At 43.3% G+C, this 20,124-nt stretch overlaps 1 protein-coding gene across 1 annotated transcript in view; it reads left to right on the top strand.

The window, feature by feature from the left end:
- The first annotated feature begins 7,063 nt into the window (after positions 1-7,063).
- LOC139538851 (5-hydroxytryptamine receptor 2A-like) overlaps positions 7,064-20,124 on the top strand; it is a 30,881-nt gene continuing 17,820 nt past the window's right edge. The window contains exon 1 of the mRNA XM_071341340.1: positions 7,064-8,538. Coding sequence (XP_071197441.1) covers positions 8,061-8,538 — 478 coding nt within the window. The 5' untranslated portion in view covers positions 7,064-8,060. The remainder of the gene's footprint in view (positions 8,539-20,124) is intronic.

Below are 20,124 nucleotides of genomic sequence, written 5' to 3'. Positions count from 1 at the left end.
TAAAAGGCACATGACAGCCTGCGTGGAGATTGCCAAAAAGCCTCCTAAAGGACACTCGGACCATGAGAAACAATATTCTCTGGTCTGATGAAACCAAGATTGAAATCTTTGGCCTGAATGCCAAGCTTCACGTCCGTAGGAAACTCTTTAGCCTTCTTCACCTCACTGTCTGTTTGAGTGGATGGACCATTTCATGTTGTCAGTGATGTGCACGCTTTTCACCCTCTCCGCTGAGGCCATGTCGATATGGATGGAAATGCCACTCTGTAGCATAGTATCTTAGATCAGTGACATCTAGATAACCAGTCAGTTACTGTTGGTTTACAATGTCCATCTATAACTCTTGTGAGATATAGATCAGTCAGCCTTCCAATGGGATGTGATGGATCACAGTGACCTTTGACCTTTACAGGGGTTTAACATCTGTTTGCTTTCCTCCATTCTCATCTCATTGAATTATATCATAGCACAGTCAGTAACTGTTGATTGAGAACAACATGATTTATCTACATAAGTCTTTTAACTGGGTGACCTTTGACTTTTGACATCAGTTTATTTCCTTTTCCTCTCATAGCTATCGATCACTTCTGTATATCCGCACATTATTAATGGTGTAAGCAGATAAAACGAGAGAGGAAGGGTTGAGGGAGGGAGGGAGGGATGACTGTATCTGTCTTTGTGAACAGCGAGGACAGGTTGTTTATCAAGATGAAGTGTTGTGGAGAAGGGAGGGGAGTGTTGATGGAGGACATTGTTTAGGACTACAGTCAGCAACATGAATATTATGGTCTATTGAGCCAATCTCTGTTCTCTCTGTCATCCACTCAACATTTGTTTTATCTGAGGTAGGCTTCAGTAGGCAAAAAAGGGGAAAATCACTGTCCTTACTGACCAATATTTCTGAGCCACCTGACCTGCCTCCTGAAAGATGAGCCCAAGGACAGAACACCTGTTATGTCTGACATGGGGCTGTCATCATGACCTGTAACACATGGGGGAATGCATATTGATTACAGTACCTTGAGCAACATCCTTGTGTCCAGACTTACAGTAAAATACAGTACAGATAGTAGTTTACTATAGTTAATCTTCCATATAATCTGAAATGACACTGATGTAGGATAGACAGTGAGGTAAGGTGTGATGGTAAACGTGGAACTCTCCATCAAGCCCTCTGCCATTAATATGACAATTGGAAGTGGGGTTGGATGACTTCCTCTCTCTAAAAGGCCAGATGAAGGTTAATAAAAAGAATATCGAAAGAAAAAAAAATATATATATTTGCATAATTTCCTGATTGTTAGACTATATTTGTGTGTGTGTGTGTGTGTGTGTGTGTGTGTGTGTGTGTGTGTGTGTGTGTGTGTGTGTGTGTGTGTGTGTGTGTGTGTGTGTGTGTGTGTGTGTGTGTGTGTGTGTGTGTGTGTGTGTGTGTGTGTGTGTGTGACCTTTGCCGAACAGCAAGTGAGAGCATAGCCTGTCTGGCCAGTGTGAAAAATTAAGCTTGGCCTCACATATTCTCCTTTGTCCCATCTGCTGTTTTACCACCTTAGTATTCATTAGCTAGGTGCCAAAAGAGACATTTGCACCATTCTGAAGACATACAGTATACGTTCACAACCTGTGAGATAATTTAAATTGTAGCTATTACAAATATCTTCGAAACTATATGGAAATGTACATTAAACACGACTACAGAGTAGCCTGACTCATTTGTTTAAAAGTTACATTTCCTTGTGCTGTTTTAAATACTCTCAGACACATTATTCAGTCTCCATTTTAAGAGCCCTAGAGTAGCACAAGAGTCTGATAATTGGTGGTGAAAATGTATTTAATTTGTATTTCCATTTGTTAATTGCTTTGTTTATTTCATCTGTCTAACATGTAATTCAATCAAACAGTGAGCTGGATCTCATTTCGCTGCCCAATCCAATATCTGATATCTAGATGCCAATCAAATTCATGTGGCTTACGACATGAGGAAGTCACTAAGCCCGGCCCACTTGGACTTTAGATAATACAATTTAGAATATAGAGCGCTTATAAAATTGGCAGAGGGAGGAAAAATAATAAATTCCAATTAGAATAATTTTTGGGTGGATCATAAAAAAGGATTCCATTATTTCACTCGATCACAGTAAATCTCCACGAATGCTTGATTTTATTGGCACTTTTATTAAGCGCTTCGGTCATAAATGAATGGACCTCCCTTGTCTGGGATAAATGATTTGGCCAGGAGGAGTGAAGGAGGAATGAGAGAGCAGTGAGAGAAGAGTGAGAGAGCAGCGAAAGAGGAGTGAGAGAGCAGTAAGAGGAGCGGACTGGTACGATAGGAATCACAGCAAGTGACCCAGCTCAGCGGTAGCAGGGCCAAGCTATAGGATACGTTTGGTTGGGACACTCTCAGCTGTCACCTCTATCAATGGAATTTGTGGCTTACGGTTTCAATATTCCTTCTAGTTGATTCCGTAGTGCACTGTAGCTGACATTGCAATGTTATGATAGACTTCTGTTATGATAGACTTCTGTTATGATAGACTTCTGTTATGATAGACTTCTGTTGGCAATGACCAGCAGCTGTGTATGAATTGTATGATTTATGCTTTCCCTGCAGAAGCATTCAATAGTCTTGTTATGTTAACAGTGCTTTGAGTGTGTGTCTGACTGTCAAAGTGGTAATATAGTGAATGTGTCTGTCTGCAACGTTTTACCACTACAGTATGTGTTTGTGTGTGTGGGGATGTGTATGTTCATGTATGTCCGTGTGTGCCTGTGTGTGTTGTCTGGCGTGTGTGTGTAAATGTAGGCAGCTACAGTATCTTTGTCAGGCAGCAGCCTCCGCTCATATCAGGTTTTTTTCAGCGTTAATTCACGCCAACACCGCTACAGTAAAGCGCTCTGCTACATGAATTAGCATATAGCTAATTGAAAGGGCAAACAAACTAGCCGAGTCATCTCTGTTATGTGGTGCTGGCTGTAACTTCATAGTATCTACCATGACTCCTACTAATACTATGTGGCAGGTAGCCTAGTGGTTAGAGTATTGGGCCATTAACCGAAAGGTTACTGGTTCAAATTCCTGAGCAGACAAGGGGAAAATCAGTCAATATACCTTTGAGCAAGGCATTTAACCCCAATTTGTTCCAGGGGTGCTGTACTACTATGACTGACCCTGTAAAACAACACATTTCACTGCTCTGATGTGTTGATACAACATTGTATTTATTCACTACTCCACTAATGAGGGAGATCATAAATCTCCAGTACAGTGACAGGAGAAGACATATCACCTCACTATCTTAAGATGAATGCACTAACTGTACATCGCTCTGGATAAATGACAAATGTAAAAATGGGAAGGAATCTACTTAAGACACATGAAACACTAACATACAAAACAGAAACACCTTTCAACCCCACACTGGCTTACGTAAATAATGCCCCCATTAGATACACAGATTCTGTATAATGCTTGCTTTCAGGTTCAACACACGTACAGTCAGCCAAAGACACATCTGTTCTCTCTCTCTCTCTCTTCCTTTTTTGGCTCATTCAATCATTTATCTCTATCATCCTAATCCCATTTTATCCTGGCATTACCACTATCTCTTTCATGACTCAAGCTCATGCGGTTGGCTGCAGAGAAATGTCTGTGTTCCTTGTCCCTGTCTGCCTGCATGTGTGCATACATGTATGTATGCTAGAGTATGTATCTAAATATGTTATGTTTGTGTTTATGTGTCACATCAAATCAAATGTTATTGGTCACATACACGTGTTCAGCAGATGTTATTGTGGGTGTAGCGAAATGCTTGTGTTTCTAGCTCCAACAGTGCAGTAATATCTAACAAGTAATATCTAACAATTTTATAGCAATACACACAATACACACAAATCTAAAGTAAAAGAATGGAATTAAGAATAGATAAATATTTGGACGAGCAACGTCAGAGCGGCACAGACTAAGATACAGTAGAAGAGAATAGAATACAGTATATACATATGAGATGAGTAATGCAAAATATGTAAACAGTATTAAAGTTACTAGTGTTCCATTATTAAAGTGGCCAGTGATACAGTTGAAGTCGCACGTTTGCATACTCCTTAGCTAAATACATTTAAACTCAGTTTTTCACAATTTCTGACATTTAATCCTAGTAAAAATGCCATGTCTTAGGTCAGTTAGGATCACCACTTTATTTTAAGAATGTGAAATGTCAGAATAATAGTAGAGAGAGTGATTTATTTCAGCTTTTCTTTCTTTCATCACATTCCCAGTGGGTCAGAAGTTTACATACACTCAATTAGTATATGGTAGCATTGCCTTTAAAATTGTTTAACTTGGGTCAAACGTTTCGGGTAGCCTCCCACAAGCTTCCCACAATAAGTTGGCTGAATATTGGCCCATTCCTCCTGACAGAGCTGATGTAACTGAGTCAGGTTTGTAGGCCTCCTTGCTCGCACACGCTTTTTCAGTTCTGCCCACACATTTTCTGTGGGATTGAGGTCAGGGCTTTGTGATGGCCACTCCAATACCTTGACTTTGTTGTCCTTAAGCCATTTTGCCACAACTTTGGAAGTATGCTTGGGGTCATTGTCCATTTGGAAGACCCATTTGCGACCAAGCTTTAACTTCCTGACTGATGTCTTGAGGTGTTGCTTTAATATATCCACATAATTGTCCTCCCTCATGATGCCATCTATTTTGTGAAGTGCACCAGTCCTTCCTGCAGCAAAGCACCCCGTAATCAGACCAGAGGACATTTCTCGAAAAAGTACAATCATTGTCCCCATGTGCAGTTGCAAACCGTAGTCTGGCTTTTTTTATGGCGGTTTTGGAGCAGCGGCTTCTTCCTTGCTGAGCGGCCTTTCAGGTTATGTCGATATAGGACTCGTTTTACTGTGGATATAGATCATTTTGTACTTGTTTCCTCCAGCATCTTCACAAGGTCCTTTGCTGTTCTTCTGGGATTGATTTGCACTTTTCACACCAAAGTACGTTCATCTCTAGGAGACAGAATGCGTCTCCTTCCTGCGCGGTATGATGGCTGTGTGGTCCCATGGTGTTTATACTTGCGTACTATTGTTTGTACAGATGAACGTGGTACCTTCAGGCATTTGGAAATTGCTCAAAGGATGAACCAGACTTGTGGAGGTCTACAATTGTTTTTCGGAGGTCTTGGCTGATTTCTTTTGATTTTCCCACGATGTCATGCAAAGAGGCACTGAGTTTGAAGTTAGGCCTTGAAATACATCCACAGGTACACCTCCAATTGACTCAAATTATGTCAATTAGCCTATCAGAAGCTTCTAAAGCTATGACATCATTTTCTGGAATTTTCAAAGCTGTTTAAAGGCACAGTCAACTTAGTGGATGCAAACTTCTGACCCACTGGAATTGTGATACAGTGAATTATAAGTTAAATAATCTGTCTGTAAACAATTGTTGGAAAATTGACTTGTATCGTGTACAAAGTAGATGTCCTAACCGACTTGCCAAAACTATAGTTTGTTAACAAGCTATTTGTGGAGTGGTTGAAGAACGAGTTTTAATGACTCCAACCTAAGTGTATGTAAACTTCTGACTTCAACTGTATATAGGGCAGCAGCCTCTAATGTGCTAGTGATGGCTATTTAACAGCCTCATGTCCTTGAGATAGAAGCTGGTTTTCAGTGTCTCGGTCCCAGCATTGATGCACCTGTACTGACCTCACCTTCTGGATGACAGTCTTGGAGGGCAGGTAGTTTGCCCCCGGTGATGCGTTGGGCAGACTGCACCACCCTCTGGAGAGCCCTGCAGTTGCGAGCGGTGCAGTTGCCGTACCAGGCGGTGATACAGCCCGACAGGATGCTCTCAATTGTGCATCTGTAAAAGTTAGTCAGGGTTTTAGGTGCCAAGCTAAATTTCTTCAGCCTCCTGAGGTTGAAGAGGCGCTGTTGCGCCTTCTTCACCACACTGTCTGTGTGGGTGTACCATTTCAGTTTGTCAGTGATGTGTACGCCGAGGAACTTGAAGCTTTGCACCTTCTCCTCTGCGGTCCTGTCGATGTGGATAGGGGGGTGCTCCCTCTGCTCTTTCCTGAAGTCCACAATCAGCCCCTTTGTTTTGTTGATGTTGGGTGAGAGGTTATTTTCGTAGCACCACACTCCCAGGGCCCTCACCTCCTCCCTGTAGGCTGTCTCGTCATTGTTGGTAATCAGGCCTTCTACTGTTATGTCAGTCTGCAAACTTGATGATTGAGTTGGAGGCGTGCGTGGCCACGCAGTCATATGTGAACAGGGAGTACAGGAGGGAGCTGAGCAACACACCCTTGTGGGGCCCAAGTGTTGAGGATCAGCGACGTGGAGGTGTTGTTTCCTACCTTCATCACCTGGGGGCGGCCCGTCAGGAAGTCCAGGACCCAGTTGTGTGTTAGTACTTTATGTCCCCCTACATGTTTCTGCTTAAGCAAGTGTGTGAAAGCCCCCAGAGTGGGGGGAAAGAGGTGGTCCTTCGGTGTGTTCAGCAGGGGGGTTTATTGTGCTCAGACTGGTCCTCCGGTGTGTACAGCAGGGGGGTTATTGTGCTCAGACTGGTCCTCCGGTGTGTACAGCAGGGGGGTTTATTGTGCTCAGACTGGTCCTCCGGTGTGTACAGCAGGGGGGTTTATTGTGCTCAGACTGGTCCTCCGGTGTGTACAGCAGGGGGGTTTATTGTGCTCAGACTGGTCCTCCGGTGTGTACAGCAGGGGGGTTTATTGTGCTCAGACAGCACTCAGAAGGACCCCTGTATGCACACTATGCTCCCTGGATTCAGCTTATTTATCAATTCAAAGCAGTACTTTTATGAGCTCTCACATAACTTCTAATGCTACTGTGTGTACATGGAAGACCTAAAGTGAACTGGACTGTGTCAAGAGCGAGAGAGAGAGGGGGAGAGAGAGAAAGAGAGCACGCAAATTGAGTGAAAGAGGGGAGGGGCATTGAAAGAGGGGAGGGGAGGGGCAGTGAAAGAGGGAGTGAGAGAGAGAGTGTGAAACAGGGAGGGAGAGAAAGGTGGATGGAGAGGGGAACAGAACACAAAGTGTGTGAGAGAGCGAGAGAGAGCGAGAGAGAGTGAGAATGTGAGGCACGGAGAGCGTATGTGAGTGCCTGTGAGAAAGCAGAAACAGCACACAGTGGAATACTGCTCAGTAACTGACGGCTGAAGTGGGAACTTCCTAATAATCAGGGGACCTGGAGAACCTGTCACTTGTCAAATAGGAAAGAAAACAATGTAGGCTCTGTTGAGGCTGGATTAAAGGGCTAAAGGAATAAGGAAGAAAAAAAGAAAAAATGGAAGAAAAGTAGAGGAATGTTTTTAGGGTGACTGTTTTTCCCAAACTAGGATTTTCCATCCATCACATCTGGCAAAACTCGTCTCCCTCCCAGCTCAGAGAACGGACCTGGCTGGAAGTGTGTGTGTGTGTGTGTGTGTGTGTGCGTATATGTGTGTGAATGTGTGTGTGTGTGACTGAGAAAGAGAGAGATAGTGTGTGTGACACCTGTCGTCACTCATCATGCTTCTGAATCATTTCCATAGCACTCACACACAGCTGTAAACCCTAGCAGGAGCAGCAAAGACACCTGAGGATTATCTGACACACACACGCACATCTCATGTCTAATCTTCTCCATCGCTAAGATGACGTAAGGATTTAACCGAGCAAACGGTGCCATCTGACAGCGTGGATACCTTTCTCACCAAACTGGCATGCTAGAGTTGAGCACATTCTAATGATTCTACTTTCCTGAATCCAAATGGATTCAACCTCTGATCAACAGGTGATAATGTGGACCTGAGAAAAGGAATGAATGTGAGAAATAGAGCTTAGGGTAATTGCTCTCTGGTTTGGGATACTTGCAACAGAGCGAAAGTCATAGACCTCTATTGTTCTGTGGCGTTTTTTGACACGTTGCTCTGAGCACGATGGTGGAGACCATGTGTAGACTTTTAAGGACCCGACACATCCCTTTTGCTCCTCTCTTGTAAGAGACCTGTAGGAGTAAGTGTGTTGTTGTAAGTAAAGTGCTGGAGGTGTATGGGAACTGACATAATGAACCTGCACGGGAACGTATCGGAGTTGATCTCATCTGCTGTCAAAGCTGTAACTATTCCGCCCTTTAACCCTGAACCTTGGCTTCCCGGGTCAGAGGGACTTCTGGGATATGGAGGCAGGAATTTTTCAAACGGGTGTAACAGGAATGAAGATGCCGATGTGAATTACTTTCCATCAGGCAACTGGACTCATGGCGTCAGGGGTTACAGTGAGGAAGGGAGGATCCTGGCATCATCGCTGTGTGCAACGGGGATGATGGCAGTGGACAAGAACTGGGCAGCGTTGCTGATCCTGGCGGTCATCGCCGTTACGGTGACGGGTAACATCCTGGTTATCATGGCTGTGTCTCTGGAGAAGAAGCTCCAGAATGCCACCAACTATTTCCTGATGTCGCTGGCCGTCGCTGACATGCTTCTGGGCATCCTGGTCATGCCCGTCTCCATGGTCACCATTCTCTATGGTGAGTGAGTTCCAGCTCAAGTTCAAAAACGTAATTGTCCCATCGTTTGATTAACAATGTATATCTGTCTTTGGCTTGCAGACAAACAGGCTCAGACACAGCATGCAGACATACGGGCTCAGACAAAGCATGCATACATACGGGCTCAGACACAGCATGCAGACATACGGGCTCAGACACAGCATGCAGACATACGGGCTCAGACACAGCATGCAGACATACGGGCTCAGACAAAGCATGCAGACATACGGGCTCAGACAAAGCATGCAGACATACGGGCTCAGACACAGCATGCAGACATACGGGCTCAGACACAGCATGCAGACATACGGGCTCAGACACAGCATGCAGACATACGGGCTCAGACAAAGCATGCAGACATAGGGGCTCAGGCACAGCATGCAGACATACGGGCTCAGACACAGCATGCAGACATACGGGCTCAGACAAAGCTTGCATACATACGGGCTCAGACACAGCATGCAGACATACGGGCTCAGACACAGCATGCAGACATACGGGCTCAGGCACAGCATGCAGACATACGGGCTCAGACAAAGCATGCAGACATACGGGCTCAGACAAAGCATGCAGACATACGGGCTCAGACACAGCATGCAGACATACGGGCTCAGACACAGCATGCAGACATACGGGCTCAGACACAGCATGCAGACATACGGGCTCAGACAAAGCATGCAGACATAGGGGCTCAGGCACAGCATGCAGACATACGGGCTCAGACACAGCATGCAGACATAGGGGCTCAGACACAGCATGCAGACATAGGGGCTCAGACACAGCATGCAGACATACGGGCTCAGACACAGCATGCAGATATACGGGCTCAGACACAGCATGCAGACATACGGGCTCAGACACAGAATGCAGACATACGGGCTCAGACAAAGCATGCAGACATACGGGCTCAGACACAGCATGCAGACATACGGGCTCAGACACAGCATGCAGACATACGGGCTCAGACAAAGCATGCAGACATACGGGCTCAGACAAAGCATGCAGACATACGGGCTCAGACACAGCATGCAGACATACGGGCTCAGACACAGCATGCAGACATACGGGCTCAGACACAGCATGCAGACATACAGATGTGATGATCAATGTTTGACTGCCATTTTGACAAATTAAAACATTATCCATAATCTTTTCATGTAGACTAGCTTACCCGCGGAGCCTACAGTACCTGCACTGTAACTGCGAGTTGTTGGCTAGCACGCAGGTGCCAAGACCAGAGTAGTCACAGTTGCTATTTAAGGCAACAGTTTTTGGGACAAAACTATTGGTAGAGTTGAAAATGCGATGGAAACACATTGAACATTAGATTTATATGCGGTACATGAAAACTTAAGCAAAAAAGCACGTCATCATGCACTGATGTTTATCTGCAACAAGTCAGTTTGGTGGAAACACCCCTAGTTGGAAAATGACATAATTTCTTTATGCAGATTTTTGAATATTCGGATGAAAATATGTCGCCAATTGGATGGAAACCTAGCTACAGCTCTAGTTTCTTGGTTTTGCTTAGATCATGAGATGGAGAACATGCAGCCTTCTGACAACTGCTGAACTAGGGGAAGATGTGTTTCATATAATCCCCTTATCCTCAGACCTTCACTCTTTAGACTGTCTTTATGAGAGGAAGATTGCCCCCTTGGAAAAAATTGAACTAATCCCCTGGGTGATGGACTAGAGACATGTAAAGAGAGAGAGGGAGAGAGAGAGAGCAGAATAGAAAGAGAAGAAGAGAAAGAGACAGATACAGTCGGCAGAGAGAGAGGGGAGAGAGAGACACACAGACAGAGACAGAGACAAAGAGAGAGAAAGAGAGAGTGCGAGGGGGGGGGGACTGTGTGTAGCGTTTGTTTGGCTAGGGTTAGAAACTTGGTTTGTGCTCAGCTATTTAGCCAGACACGGGTAGAGTTCATGTCAATCCAGCAGCAGCAAAACAAGAGTCAGCTGGCATGAGAATGAGCCTCAGCAGCTTCCTCTCAGACACGACCACACACAGAACAAAACAAAGCCATGTCATTATCTGCTGTCAGAGAACCAGATGTGTGATAGCAGGGCAACAGGTCATTCACAGACGGAGAGAGACAAGCGGAGGAAAATAAACAAGTGGTTTCGAGAGGCGAAAAACAAGCGATGGGAATGACAGAGTTCCTGATGCTTCAATCAAGGGAGGGACTGGGAGAGAAACATCAGAGAGAGAGGCAGAGAGAAGAGAGGGAAGAGACAGGGGGGTGAGAGGGACGAGACAACAGCCTTGTTTATACCTGGTGCTAACATAGCGGGAGAGGTTGTTGTCCTGGCACCACACTGCCAGTTCTGACCCCCTCCCTATAGGCTGTCTCATCGTTGTCGGTGATCAGGCCTACCACTGTTGTGTCGTCAGCAAACTTAATGATGGTGTTGGAGTCGTGTTTGGCCATGCAGTCATGGGTGAACAGGGAGTACAGGATTAGACTAAGTACACACCCCTGAGGGGCCCCCGTGTTGAGGATCAGTGTGGCAGACGTGTTGTTGCCTACTCTTACCACCTGGGGGCGGCCCGTCAGGAAGTCCAGGATTCAGTTGCAGAGGGATGTGTTTAGTCCCAGGGTCCTTAGCTTAGTGGGCACTATGGTGTTGAACGCTGAGCTGTAGTCAATGGACAGCATTCTCACATAGGTGTTCCTTTTGTCCAGGTGGGAAAGAACAGTTTGGAGTGCGATTGAGATTGCGTCATCTGTGGATCTGTTGGGGCGGTATGTGAATTGGTGTGGGTCTAGGGTATCCGGGAGGATGCTGTTGATGTGAGCCATGACCAGCCTTTCAAAGCACTTCATGGCTACCGATGTGAGTGCTCCGGGGCGGTAATCATTTAGGCAGGTGACCTTCGCTTCCTTGGGAACAAGGACTATTGTGGTCTGCTTGAAACATGTAGGTATTACAGACTCGGTCAGGGAGAGGTTGAAAATGTCAGTGAAGACACTTGCCAGTTGTTCCGCGTATGCTTTGAGTACACATCCTGGTAATCCGTCTGGCCCCGCGGCTTTGTGAATGTTGACCTGTTTAAAGGTCTTGCTCACATCGGCTACCGAGAGCATTATCACACAATCATCCAGAACAGCTGGTGCTCTCGTGCATCCTTCAGTGTTGCTTGCCTCGAAGCGACTTGTAAGATATCCAGACACAATGCATGCCTGACTACCTCCTGAGGTTGTCTACACCCATCTAAAAATGTGGACACACATTTGTCCTCATCTTGTCAGAATGTGGACAAGATCAGGACATATTAAGGACATATTATGCATGTTAGAACCAGGTAAAAAGGAGAGGAGCAAGAAAGGGTGAAGAGGAAATTGAGTGTTTAGGTATGTGATAGGGGGGCAGTTTGAAAAAAGATTTAGTAAACGGACAGACCCTTTTGATCACGTGATTTTATGTGAAGTTAATGTGATAACATGTGCAATGTGATAACATGAAACTACACATGTGGAAACATGATCTCATGTGATATAAATGTGACAACATGGGGATGCAAAATTTTACGATGTGATCCCATGAAACTATACGTGTCAAAATGTTTGCACATGTGAAGACCCAGGTGTCAAAATGTAATTGAAAATATCTTACCTTAAAAGGCATAATTGGCATTAATTCAATTTAAACAGTCATGGTCCCCTGCAGGTTTTATCTTGTTCCCGGTTTGTTCCAGAAATGTTCACAAGAACATTTTTAGAATGTTCTTAGAACATTGTGTCATGGTTTCCTTGAGGTTTTTGTCTAGTTGCGGTGAAAATGCAGTAAATCTACAAGAAGCTCTACAAGAAGTGTTCATGGACAGTATGTTAGGGTACAGTGTTGATCCCTAGGGTAAAAAAAAGTCACAGGTACACATACACTATATATACAAAAGTATGTGGACACCCCTTCAAATGAGTGGATCCGGCTGTGAAATCAAGTACACAACATGCAATCTCCATAGACAAACATTGGCAATAGAATGGCGTTACTGAAGAGCTCAGTGACTTTCAATGTGGCACCGTCATAGGATGCCACCTTTCCAACAAGTCAGTTTGTCAAGTTTCTGCCCTGCTAGAGCTGCCCCGTTCAACTGTAAGTGCTGTTATTGTGAAGTGGAAACGTCTAGGAGCAACAACGGCTCAGCCATGAAGTGGTAGGCCACACAAGCTCACAGAACGGGACCGCCGAGTGCTGAAGCACGTAAAAATCATCTGTCTTCGGTTGCAATACTCGCTACCGAGTTCCAAACTGCCTCTGGAAGCAACGTCAGCACAAGAACTGTTCCTCGAGAGCTTTATGAAATGGGTTTCCTTGGCCGAGCAGCCGCACACAAGCCTAAGATCACCTTGCACAATGCCAAGCGTCGGCTGGAGTGGTGTAAATCTTGCTGCCATTGGACTCTGGAGCAGTGGAAACAGTTCTCTGGAGTGATGAATCATGCTTCACCATCTGGCAGTCCGACTGAGGTTCATACAGAAATGTTTTTCGAGAGTGGTGTGGAAAAACTTGACTGGCCTGCAAAAAGCCCTGACCTCAACCCCATTGAACATCTTTGGAATGAATTAGAACACTTACTGCGAGCCAGGCCTAATTGCCTAACATCAGTGTACGACCTCACTAATGCTCTTGTGGTTGAATGGAAGCAAGTCCCTGCAGCAAAGTTCCAACATCTAGTGGAAAGGCTTCCCAGAAGAGTGGAGGCTGTTATAGCAGTAAAGGGGGGACCAACTTCAGTTCCTATGTTCCTATGACCTTTTTGTACACCAGGGAGCAACATTGTACCGTAACCGTACTCTTATTTTTGAGAGAATGTGGACATACAGTGCCAGTCAAAAGTTTGGACACACCACACCAAGGGTTTTTCTTTATTTTTACTATTTTCTACATTGTGGAATAATAGTGAAGACATCAAAACTATGAAATAACAATAATATGGAATCATGTAGTATCCAAAAAAGGGTTAAACAAATCAAAATATATTTTATATTTGAGATTCTTCAAAGTAGCCAGCCTTGATGACAGCTTTGCACACTCTTGGCATTCTCCCAACCAGCTTCACCTGGAATGCTTTTCCAACATGCTTGAAGGAGTTCCCACAATTGCTGAGCACTTGTTGGCTGCTTTGCCTTCACTCTGCAGTTCAACTCATCCCAAACCATCTCAATTGGGTTGACTGATACTGTATGTTCTTGGTAAAAAAAGTTTTTTTACATTTAAATGTACCTGGTGACCCTGCTGAGACATTAAAGGGATAATGCGGGATTTTGGCAATGAGGCCCTTTATCTACTTGCCCCGAGTCAGATGAACTTGTGGATATCCTTTTTATGTCTCTGTGTCTAGTATGAAGGAAGTTAGAGTTAGTTTTGCGAGCCCATGCTAGCGTTAGCACAATGACTAGATGTCTATGGGTATCTGCTAGTATCTGCTGACATTGGGGAAGTAGATAAAAGGCCTCCTTGCCTAAATCCCGAAGTATCCCTTTAATGCACTCCAGACCAAAATGTTGCAAGTTCAAATCCCCAGAGCATTTATGCACACTTAACGTCAAGTGTCCCTGAGCACTGCTACTTAATCACACAATTATTGACTTGATTCTGTGCACCTTTTAACAGTGCAGAAATGTATTCTTTCCAATAAATTTGTGGCAGATCTCTGTCATGGACACAGACCTGGTGGTATAGCAACAAAAATATCAGGTTGCTGGCATCTCCCTTACAGAAAAAAACACATAATTTTACATGTGGAAAATCATTGGAAAATGTGTTTTTGGAACACTTAACATGTGGCATTTCAAATGTGAAAACATGTGCTTTTGGAACATATCACGTGACATTTCACATGTGAAATCATGTGTTTTTGGAACACTTCATATGTGACATTTCACGTGAAAACGTGATCACATGAAATTCATGTTTTTTCCCTAAAAGGCTCTGCATGGTCAATCCCCCGCAGAAGTCAGAGCAAACATACTTTTTGTGCTTCGCGGAGCAGTGCTGTTGTGAAGGAACTTGCCAAGGAAATTAGTTTCTGTTTATACAGGACTTCCAGCCCCCACCTACCATCAACCAATAATGTCAATGCGGAGCTATACGGAGCCCTCCGCATTGTTACAAAATGTGAAAGGTTTACAGCGATGCGGTACGGAGCTTGATTTGGCCTCTGCATGCCTCCTGAGGCTCCACAATTCTGTTATACCCTCCATACAAAGCCTCTGACCACATTTTCAGATCAAGCATAAACTGGCTGAGTGAGGAATGTTAGGATTTTTCAAAGATGTTCTCAAGACATTTGTTTTACCAGTCATCAGGACATCACATGATGGTCCCAGATGGTCCCAAGCCATTATAAGTAAAGTAATTGTATGGTTGTTTTAAAGTAAGTGGTACACTGTTCAGCTAAAATATGACCTAGTCTGAGAATTGAACTCACAATCACTGGATTTCAGGTGCACTGATCTGTCTGCTGCACCACAAAGCCTGTTATATTCCCCTACACCTTTCTTACCTATAATACATCTCTGCACATAGCAGAAGTGTGCCATCTGCAGTCTGAACTTCTGTTTTATATAGTTATAAATTCATCTGACTACTCTCATCATTGATTTAATTGACTTATTTCAGCAATTTGAGAGTTTTCTGTATAGTTGTCTGATGTTGGTGGGGCATATTATGTTTCAATGCTACTCCAGAATCACTATGATAAATATAATCGTTTTTCTTGAGTATACTTTTAACAAAGCTGAGATTTACTTTGAAGTCAAAAGTGTAGGAACACAGGTTAAATCAGTTGTTGACACAAGTGAAGGCGTAGCAGAAAGATTGGAATGCACGTTAAATAATAATTACTGTATAAATAAACATACGCAATGTAGTCATGTGAGTCAAATATGTAAGTTAAAAGCACTGTGTGCGTATCATAACAACTCATTTTTGCTGATTTCACATGTGAAATGTCATGTGGTTTTTCTGTAAGGGGAGAAAGAGAAAAGGAAGATTAGATTATAGCTTTTCTTGCTTATCCTCCCACCGTTATTTATATATACATAACTAGTAGTTTCACATTCTACCTACTGGAGCCCACCAGCGGTTTACTGTGTAAATGCAGCAGTTAGAGGTGATGGATTGGGGATGTATTTATTTACACTGCTGTGTGTTGATTTATGGAGCCTCTGACTGCTTCCAGTCCTCTTGTAACTAGTTCTAGAACCCTGTTTACACCAATGTCAAGACCAGGAATAGGGACATCAACCATGACATATTGTACACACACACACACACACACACACAAGACCTGGGATAACTATATTTTTTATCTATGCTTTGTTGAAAGTAACACTTTTTCTGGGGGAACAAATACTCACTTTGTAGGTAACTACAACTATTTGAATAGAGATCCCCAAAAATCACTACTTTAATAACTATTTGAATACAGATTTCAGAAATAAACTACTTTTTAAAACTATTTGAATACAGATATGTGAAAGCAACTACTTAAAAAAAAATATTTGAATACAAATCTCAGGTAGTGACTACTTTTCTGAAACTAATGGATTGGATGCATTCAACTAATGGAACTGGAACTGCATGTTGACTATAGAAATAGCATGAATACTTTTCCAATATATTTGGCAGTCATTTTTTATCTACACAATACATTTCTATCTGAGCATTCTGCAAATGCAAATTCTCCGGTGTTAAAAATGAACACAGAGTGTTAAATTGACACTGAACGTGTTGAGTCTGTGGACCTATACAGACACTGGAACAGTGTTAAATTAATTAACACAGTGCTTAGTGTAAAGCATTATTCAAATATTTCCCGGAGTGCCTTGCCTTTGAGTAAATTGTAGAGTTACCACTCATGACTGTATTTGTTAGTTACAGAGACATGGTTTTTGCATTCATCCATTTTTGGTCCTGTTGAGTTCACCAAGTGGAAAGGAAAGGGGGATACCTAGTCAGTTGTGCAACTGAATGCATTCAACTGAAATGTGTCTTCCGCATTTAACCCAACCCCTCTGAATCAGAGAGTTGTGGGGGGCTGCCTTAATTGACATCCACGTCTTCGGTGCCTGCGAGCTCCTAAGTTAATATATTATCATACAAAAAAACAATTCAAATATATATTTTTTTAATGATAACATATTTGCTTAGGATGTCACTTGGTGAAGTCCATAGGACCGAAAATTGATGAATGCAGACAAAACAGAAGCTTATTCTACATTAAATAAAACATATTATTTGAACAACAGTGCAGAAAGTGGGGTTTCACAATAAAAAAAAATGAAATTATGTCTTGACCATCACCGATATCATGTCTGTCGCCTAATTAGCATCCCAGATTTAACGAGGCGGAAGATGAGTTCATAATTTCCTTTTAAATGGGGGCTTAGGTGGTGAGCTGCAGTAACTGAAATCGTGAAATGCCAACACCCCCACAAACCTCCCTTCAACAGACAAAATGATAAGCTTACACAGAAGACTAGACACACACACACTCACGAGTGATCGCAAGGAGACACACAACTGCACGCACACACACCAACACACACGCAAGCATGGACACACACACACAATTAGCACCTGTTTCAAGAACTCTCTGTCTGTCAGATAGTTCCTTGTCCTTCAACAGCTCTTTCTGTCTCTCTCATAAATTATAGTGGCAGTGTCACGCCCTGGCCTTAGTATTCTTTGTTTTCTTAATTATTTTGGTTAGGTCAGGGTGTGACATGGGGAATGTATGTGGTTTTTGTAGTGTCTAGGGTGGTTGTAAGGTTTAGGGGGTTTATTAGAGTAGTTGGGTTTATGTTTAGTATAGTAGTCTAGCTGTGTCTATGGTTGAGTGTAGGTGTCTAGGAAAGTCTATGGTTGCCTGAATTGGGTCTCAATTAGAGACAGCTGGTTATTGTTGTCTCTGATTGGGAGCCATATTTAAGGCAACCATAGGCTTTAGCTGTTGGTGGGGAATTGTCTATGTTGAACGTTTGTAGCATGTGTGTGTACTACGTTTATAGCATGTGTGTGTACTACGTTTATAGCTTCACGGTCGTTTGTTGTTTTTGTATAGGTTGTAATAGTGTTTCGTTTCATGTTCATCTTCGTAGTAAAATAAAAGAAGATGGCTTATTTTCCACATGCTGCGTTTTGGTCCGTCTCTCCTCCACACGATCGTGACAGGCTGTTTGCTGTTTAATTAGATTGTGAGTTAAAAAGGCAAAACATGGATGGAGTTCATCTTAATTATAAGTTTCCCTATTTTTCCTTATTCATACCCTGCTGTCATACAACCTTACCCCAGTGTTTCTGACCTGAGTTCCCCTGATGACAAGACTGTGTGTGATGTTTTCTCTGCATGTGACAAAGCATGAATTTACTCTCTCCTGCTTCTGTGGATAAAGCCTTTGATATCAGCCTCGTCACCAGATGACTTTACACTTCCTTAAGCCCCCTATCTTCCCCTGCAAAGTCTGTTTCCAGCTGTGAAGACAGGGCTCAGTAACCTCAAAGTCAGAGCAACAAGCCTAGATCAGACCAGAGAAATTATCCCAGAGGACCAGATCATTATCATTCAACTGGGATATATACTGTACATGATACATGTACATCAGAGATAAGAGGAGTTTAGATTACTGTGTCTGTCCATCAAGCAGCAGGAAGACAGTGGACACTCTTCATGTTCCAAACGTGGAAGTAAACCTTTTTACCATGCTAGGGGTCTGCCTGTGATATATACTAAACAAAAATATAAACGCAACCTGCAACCATTTTCAAAGGAAATCAGTCAATGGAAATACATTCATTAGGCCCTAATCTATGGATTTCACATGACTGGGAATACAGATATGCATCTGTTGGTCACAGATACCTTAAAAAAAAGGTAGGGGAGTGGATCAGAAAACCAGTCTGTATCTGGTGTGACCACCATTTGCCTCATGCAGCGCGACAAATCTCCTTTGCATAGAGTTGATCAGGCTGTTGATTGTGGCCTGTGGAATGTTGTCCCACTCCTCTTCAATGGCTGTGCGAAGTTGCTGGATATTGGCTGGAACTGGAACACACGATAATCTGGAGCATCCCAAACATGCTCAATGGGTGCCATGTCTGGTGAGTATGCAGGCCATCGAAGCACTGGGACATTTTCAGCTTCTAGGAATTGTGTGCAGATCCTTGCGACATGGGGCCGTGCATTATCATTTTGAAACATGAGATGGTGGCGGATGAATGGTATGACAATGGGCCTCAGGATCTCAACACGGTATCTCTGTATTTTCAAATTGCTATCGATAAAATGTACACTTTACATGTTGCGTTTATATTTTTGTTCAGTGGATATAATCAGAGTTAGTTACATATACTGAACTGTCGATGAAGATCATAAAAGAAAATGTCTGATACAAGGTGTGGGAAGAGATATCAGACCTCATGTTCATGATGTAGAGTTGAAGTCTGAAGTTTACATACACCTTAGCCAAATACATTTAAACTCAGGTTTTTTACAATTCCTGACATTTAATCCTAGTAAAAAGTCCCTGTCTTAGGTCAGTTAGGATCACCATTTTAAGACTGTGAAATGTCAGAATAATGCTAGAGAAATATTTATTTCAGATTTTATTTCTTTCATCACATTCCCAGTGGGAAATTTACATACACTCAATTAGTATTCGGTAGCATTGCCTTTAAATTGTTTAACTTTAACTTCCACAACCTTCCCACAATAAGTTGGGTGAATTTTGGCACATTCCTCCTGACAGAGCTGATGTAACTGAGTCAAGTTTGTAGGCCTCATTGCTTGCACACGCTTTTTCAGTTCTGCCCACACATTTTCTATGGGATTAAGGTCAGGGCTTTGTGATGGACACTCCAATACCTTGACTTTGTTATACTTAAGCTATTTTTCCACAACTTTGGAAGTATGCTTGGGTTCACTGTCTATTTGGAAGACCCATTTGAGACCAAGCTTTAACTACTTCCGGCGCCGACAGAGATGGCCGCCTCGCTTCGCGTTCCTAGGCAACTATGCAGTATTTTGTTTTTTTTACGTGTTATTTCTTACATTGGTACCCAAGGTAATCTTTCTGATCCCAGCCGGCGACCCTAAACAACGACGCCGTAAAAGGGGCAAATGAAGCGGTCTTCTGGTCAGGCTCCGGAGAAGGGCACACCGCGCTCCACTCCCTAGCATACTACTCGCCAATGTCCAGTCTCTTGACAACAAGGTTGATGAAATCCGAGCAAGGGTAGCATTCCAGAGAGAAATCAGAGACTATAACGTTCTTTGCTTCACGGAAACATGGCTCACTCGAGAGACGCTAACGGAGTCGGTGCAGCTAGCTGGTTTCTTCACGCATCGCGCTGACAGAAACAAACATCTTTCTGGTAAGAAGAGGGGCGGGGGGGTATGCCTTATGATTAACGAGACGTGGTGTGATCATAACAACATACAGGAACTCAGTCATTCTGTTCACCTGACTTAGAATTCCTCACAATCAAATGTCGACCGCATTATCTACCAAGGGAATTCTCTTACATTATAATCACGCCGTATATATTCCC

The sequence above is a fragment of the Salvelinus alpinus genome, chromosome 14 (genome assembly GCF_045679555.1).
Source record: "Salvelinus alpinus chromosome 14, SLU_Salpinus.1, whole genome shotgun sequence".
NCBI lineage: Eukaryota > Metazoa > Chordata > Actinopteri > Salmoniformes > Salmonidae > Salvelinus > Salvelinus alpinus.
The sequence above is the reverse complement of the archived record's forward strand: the minus strand, read 5'-3'. Positions and strand labels throughout refer to the sequence as shown.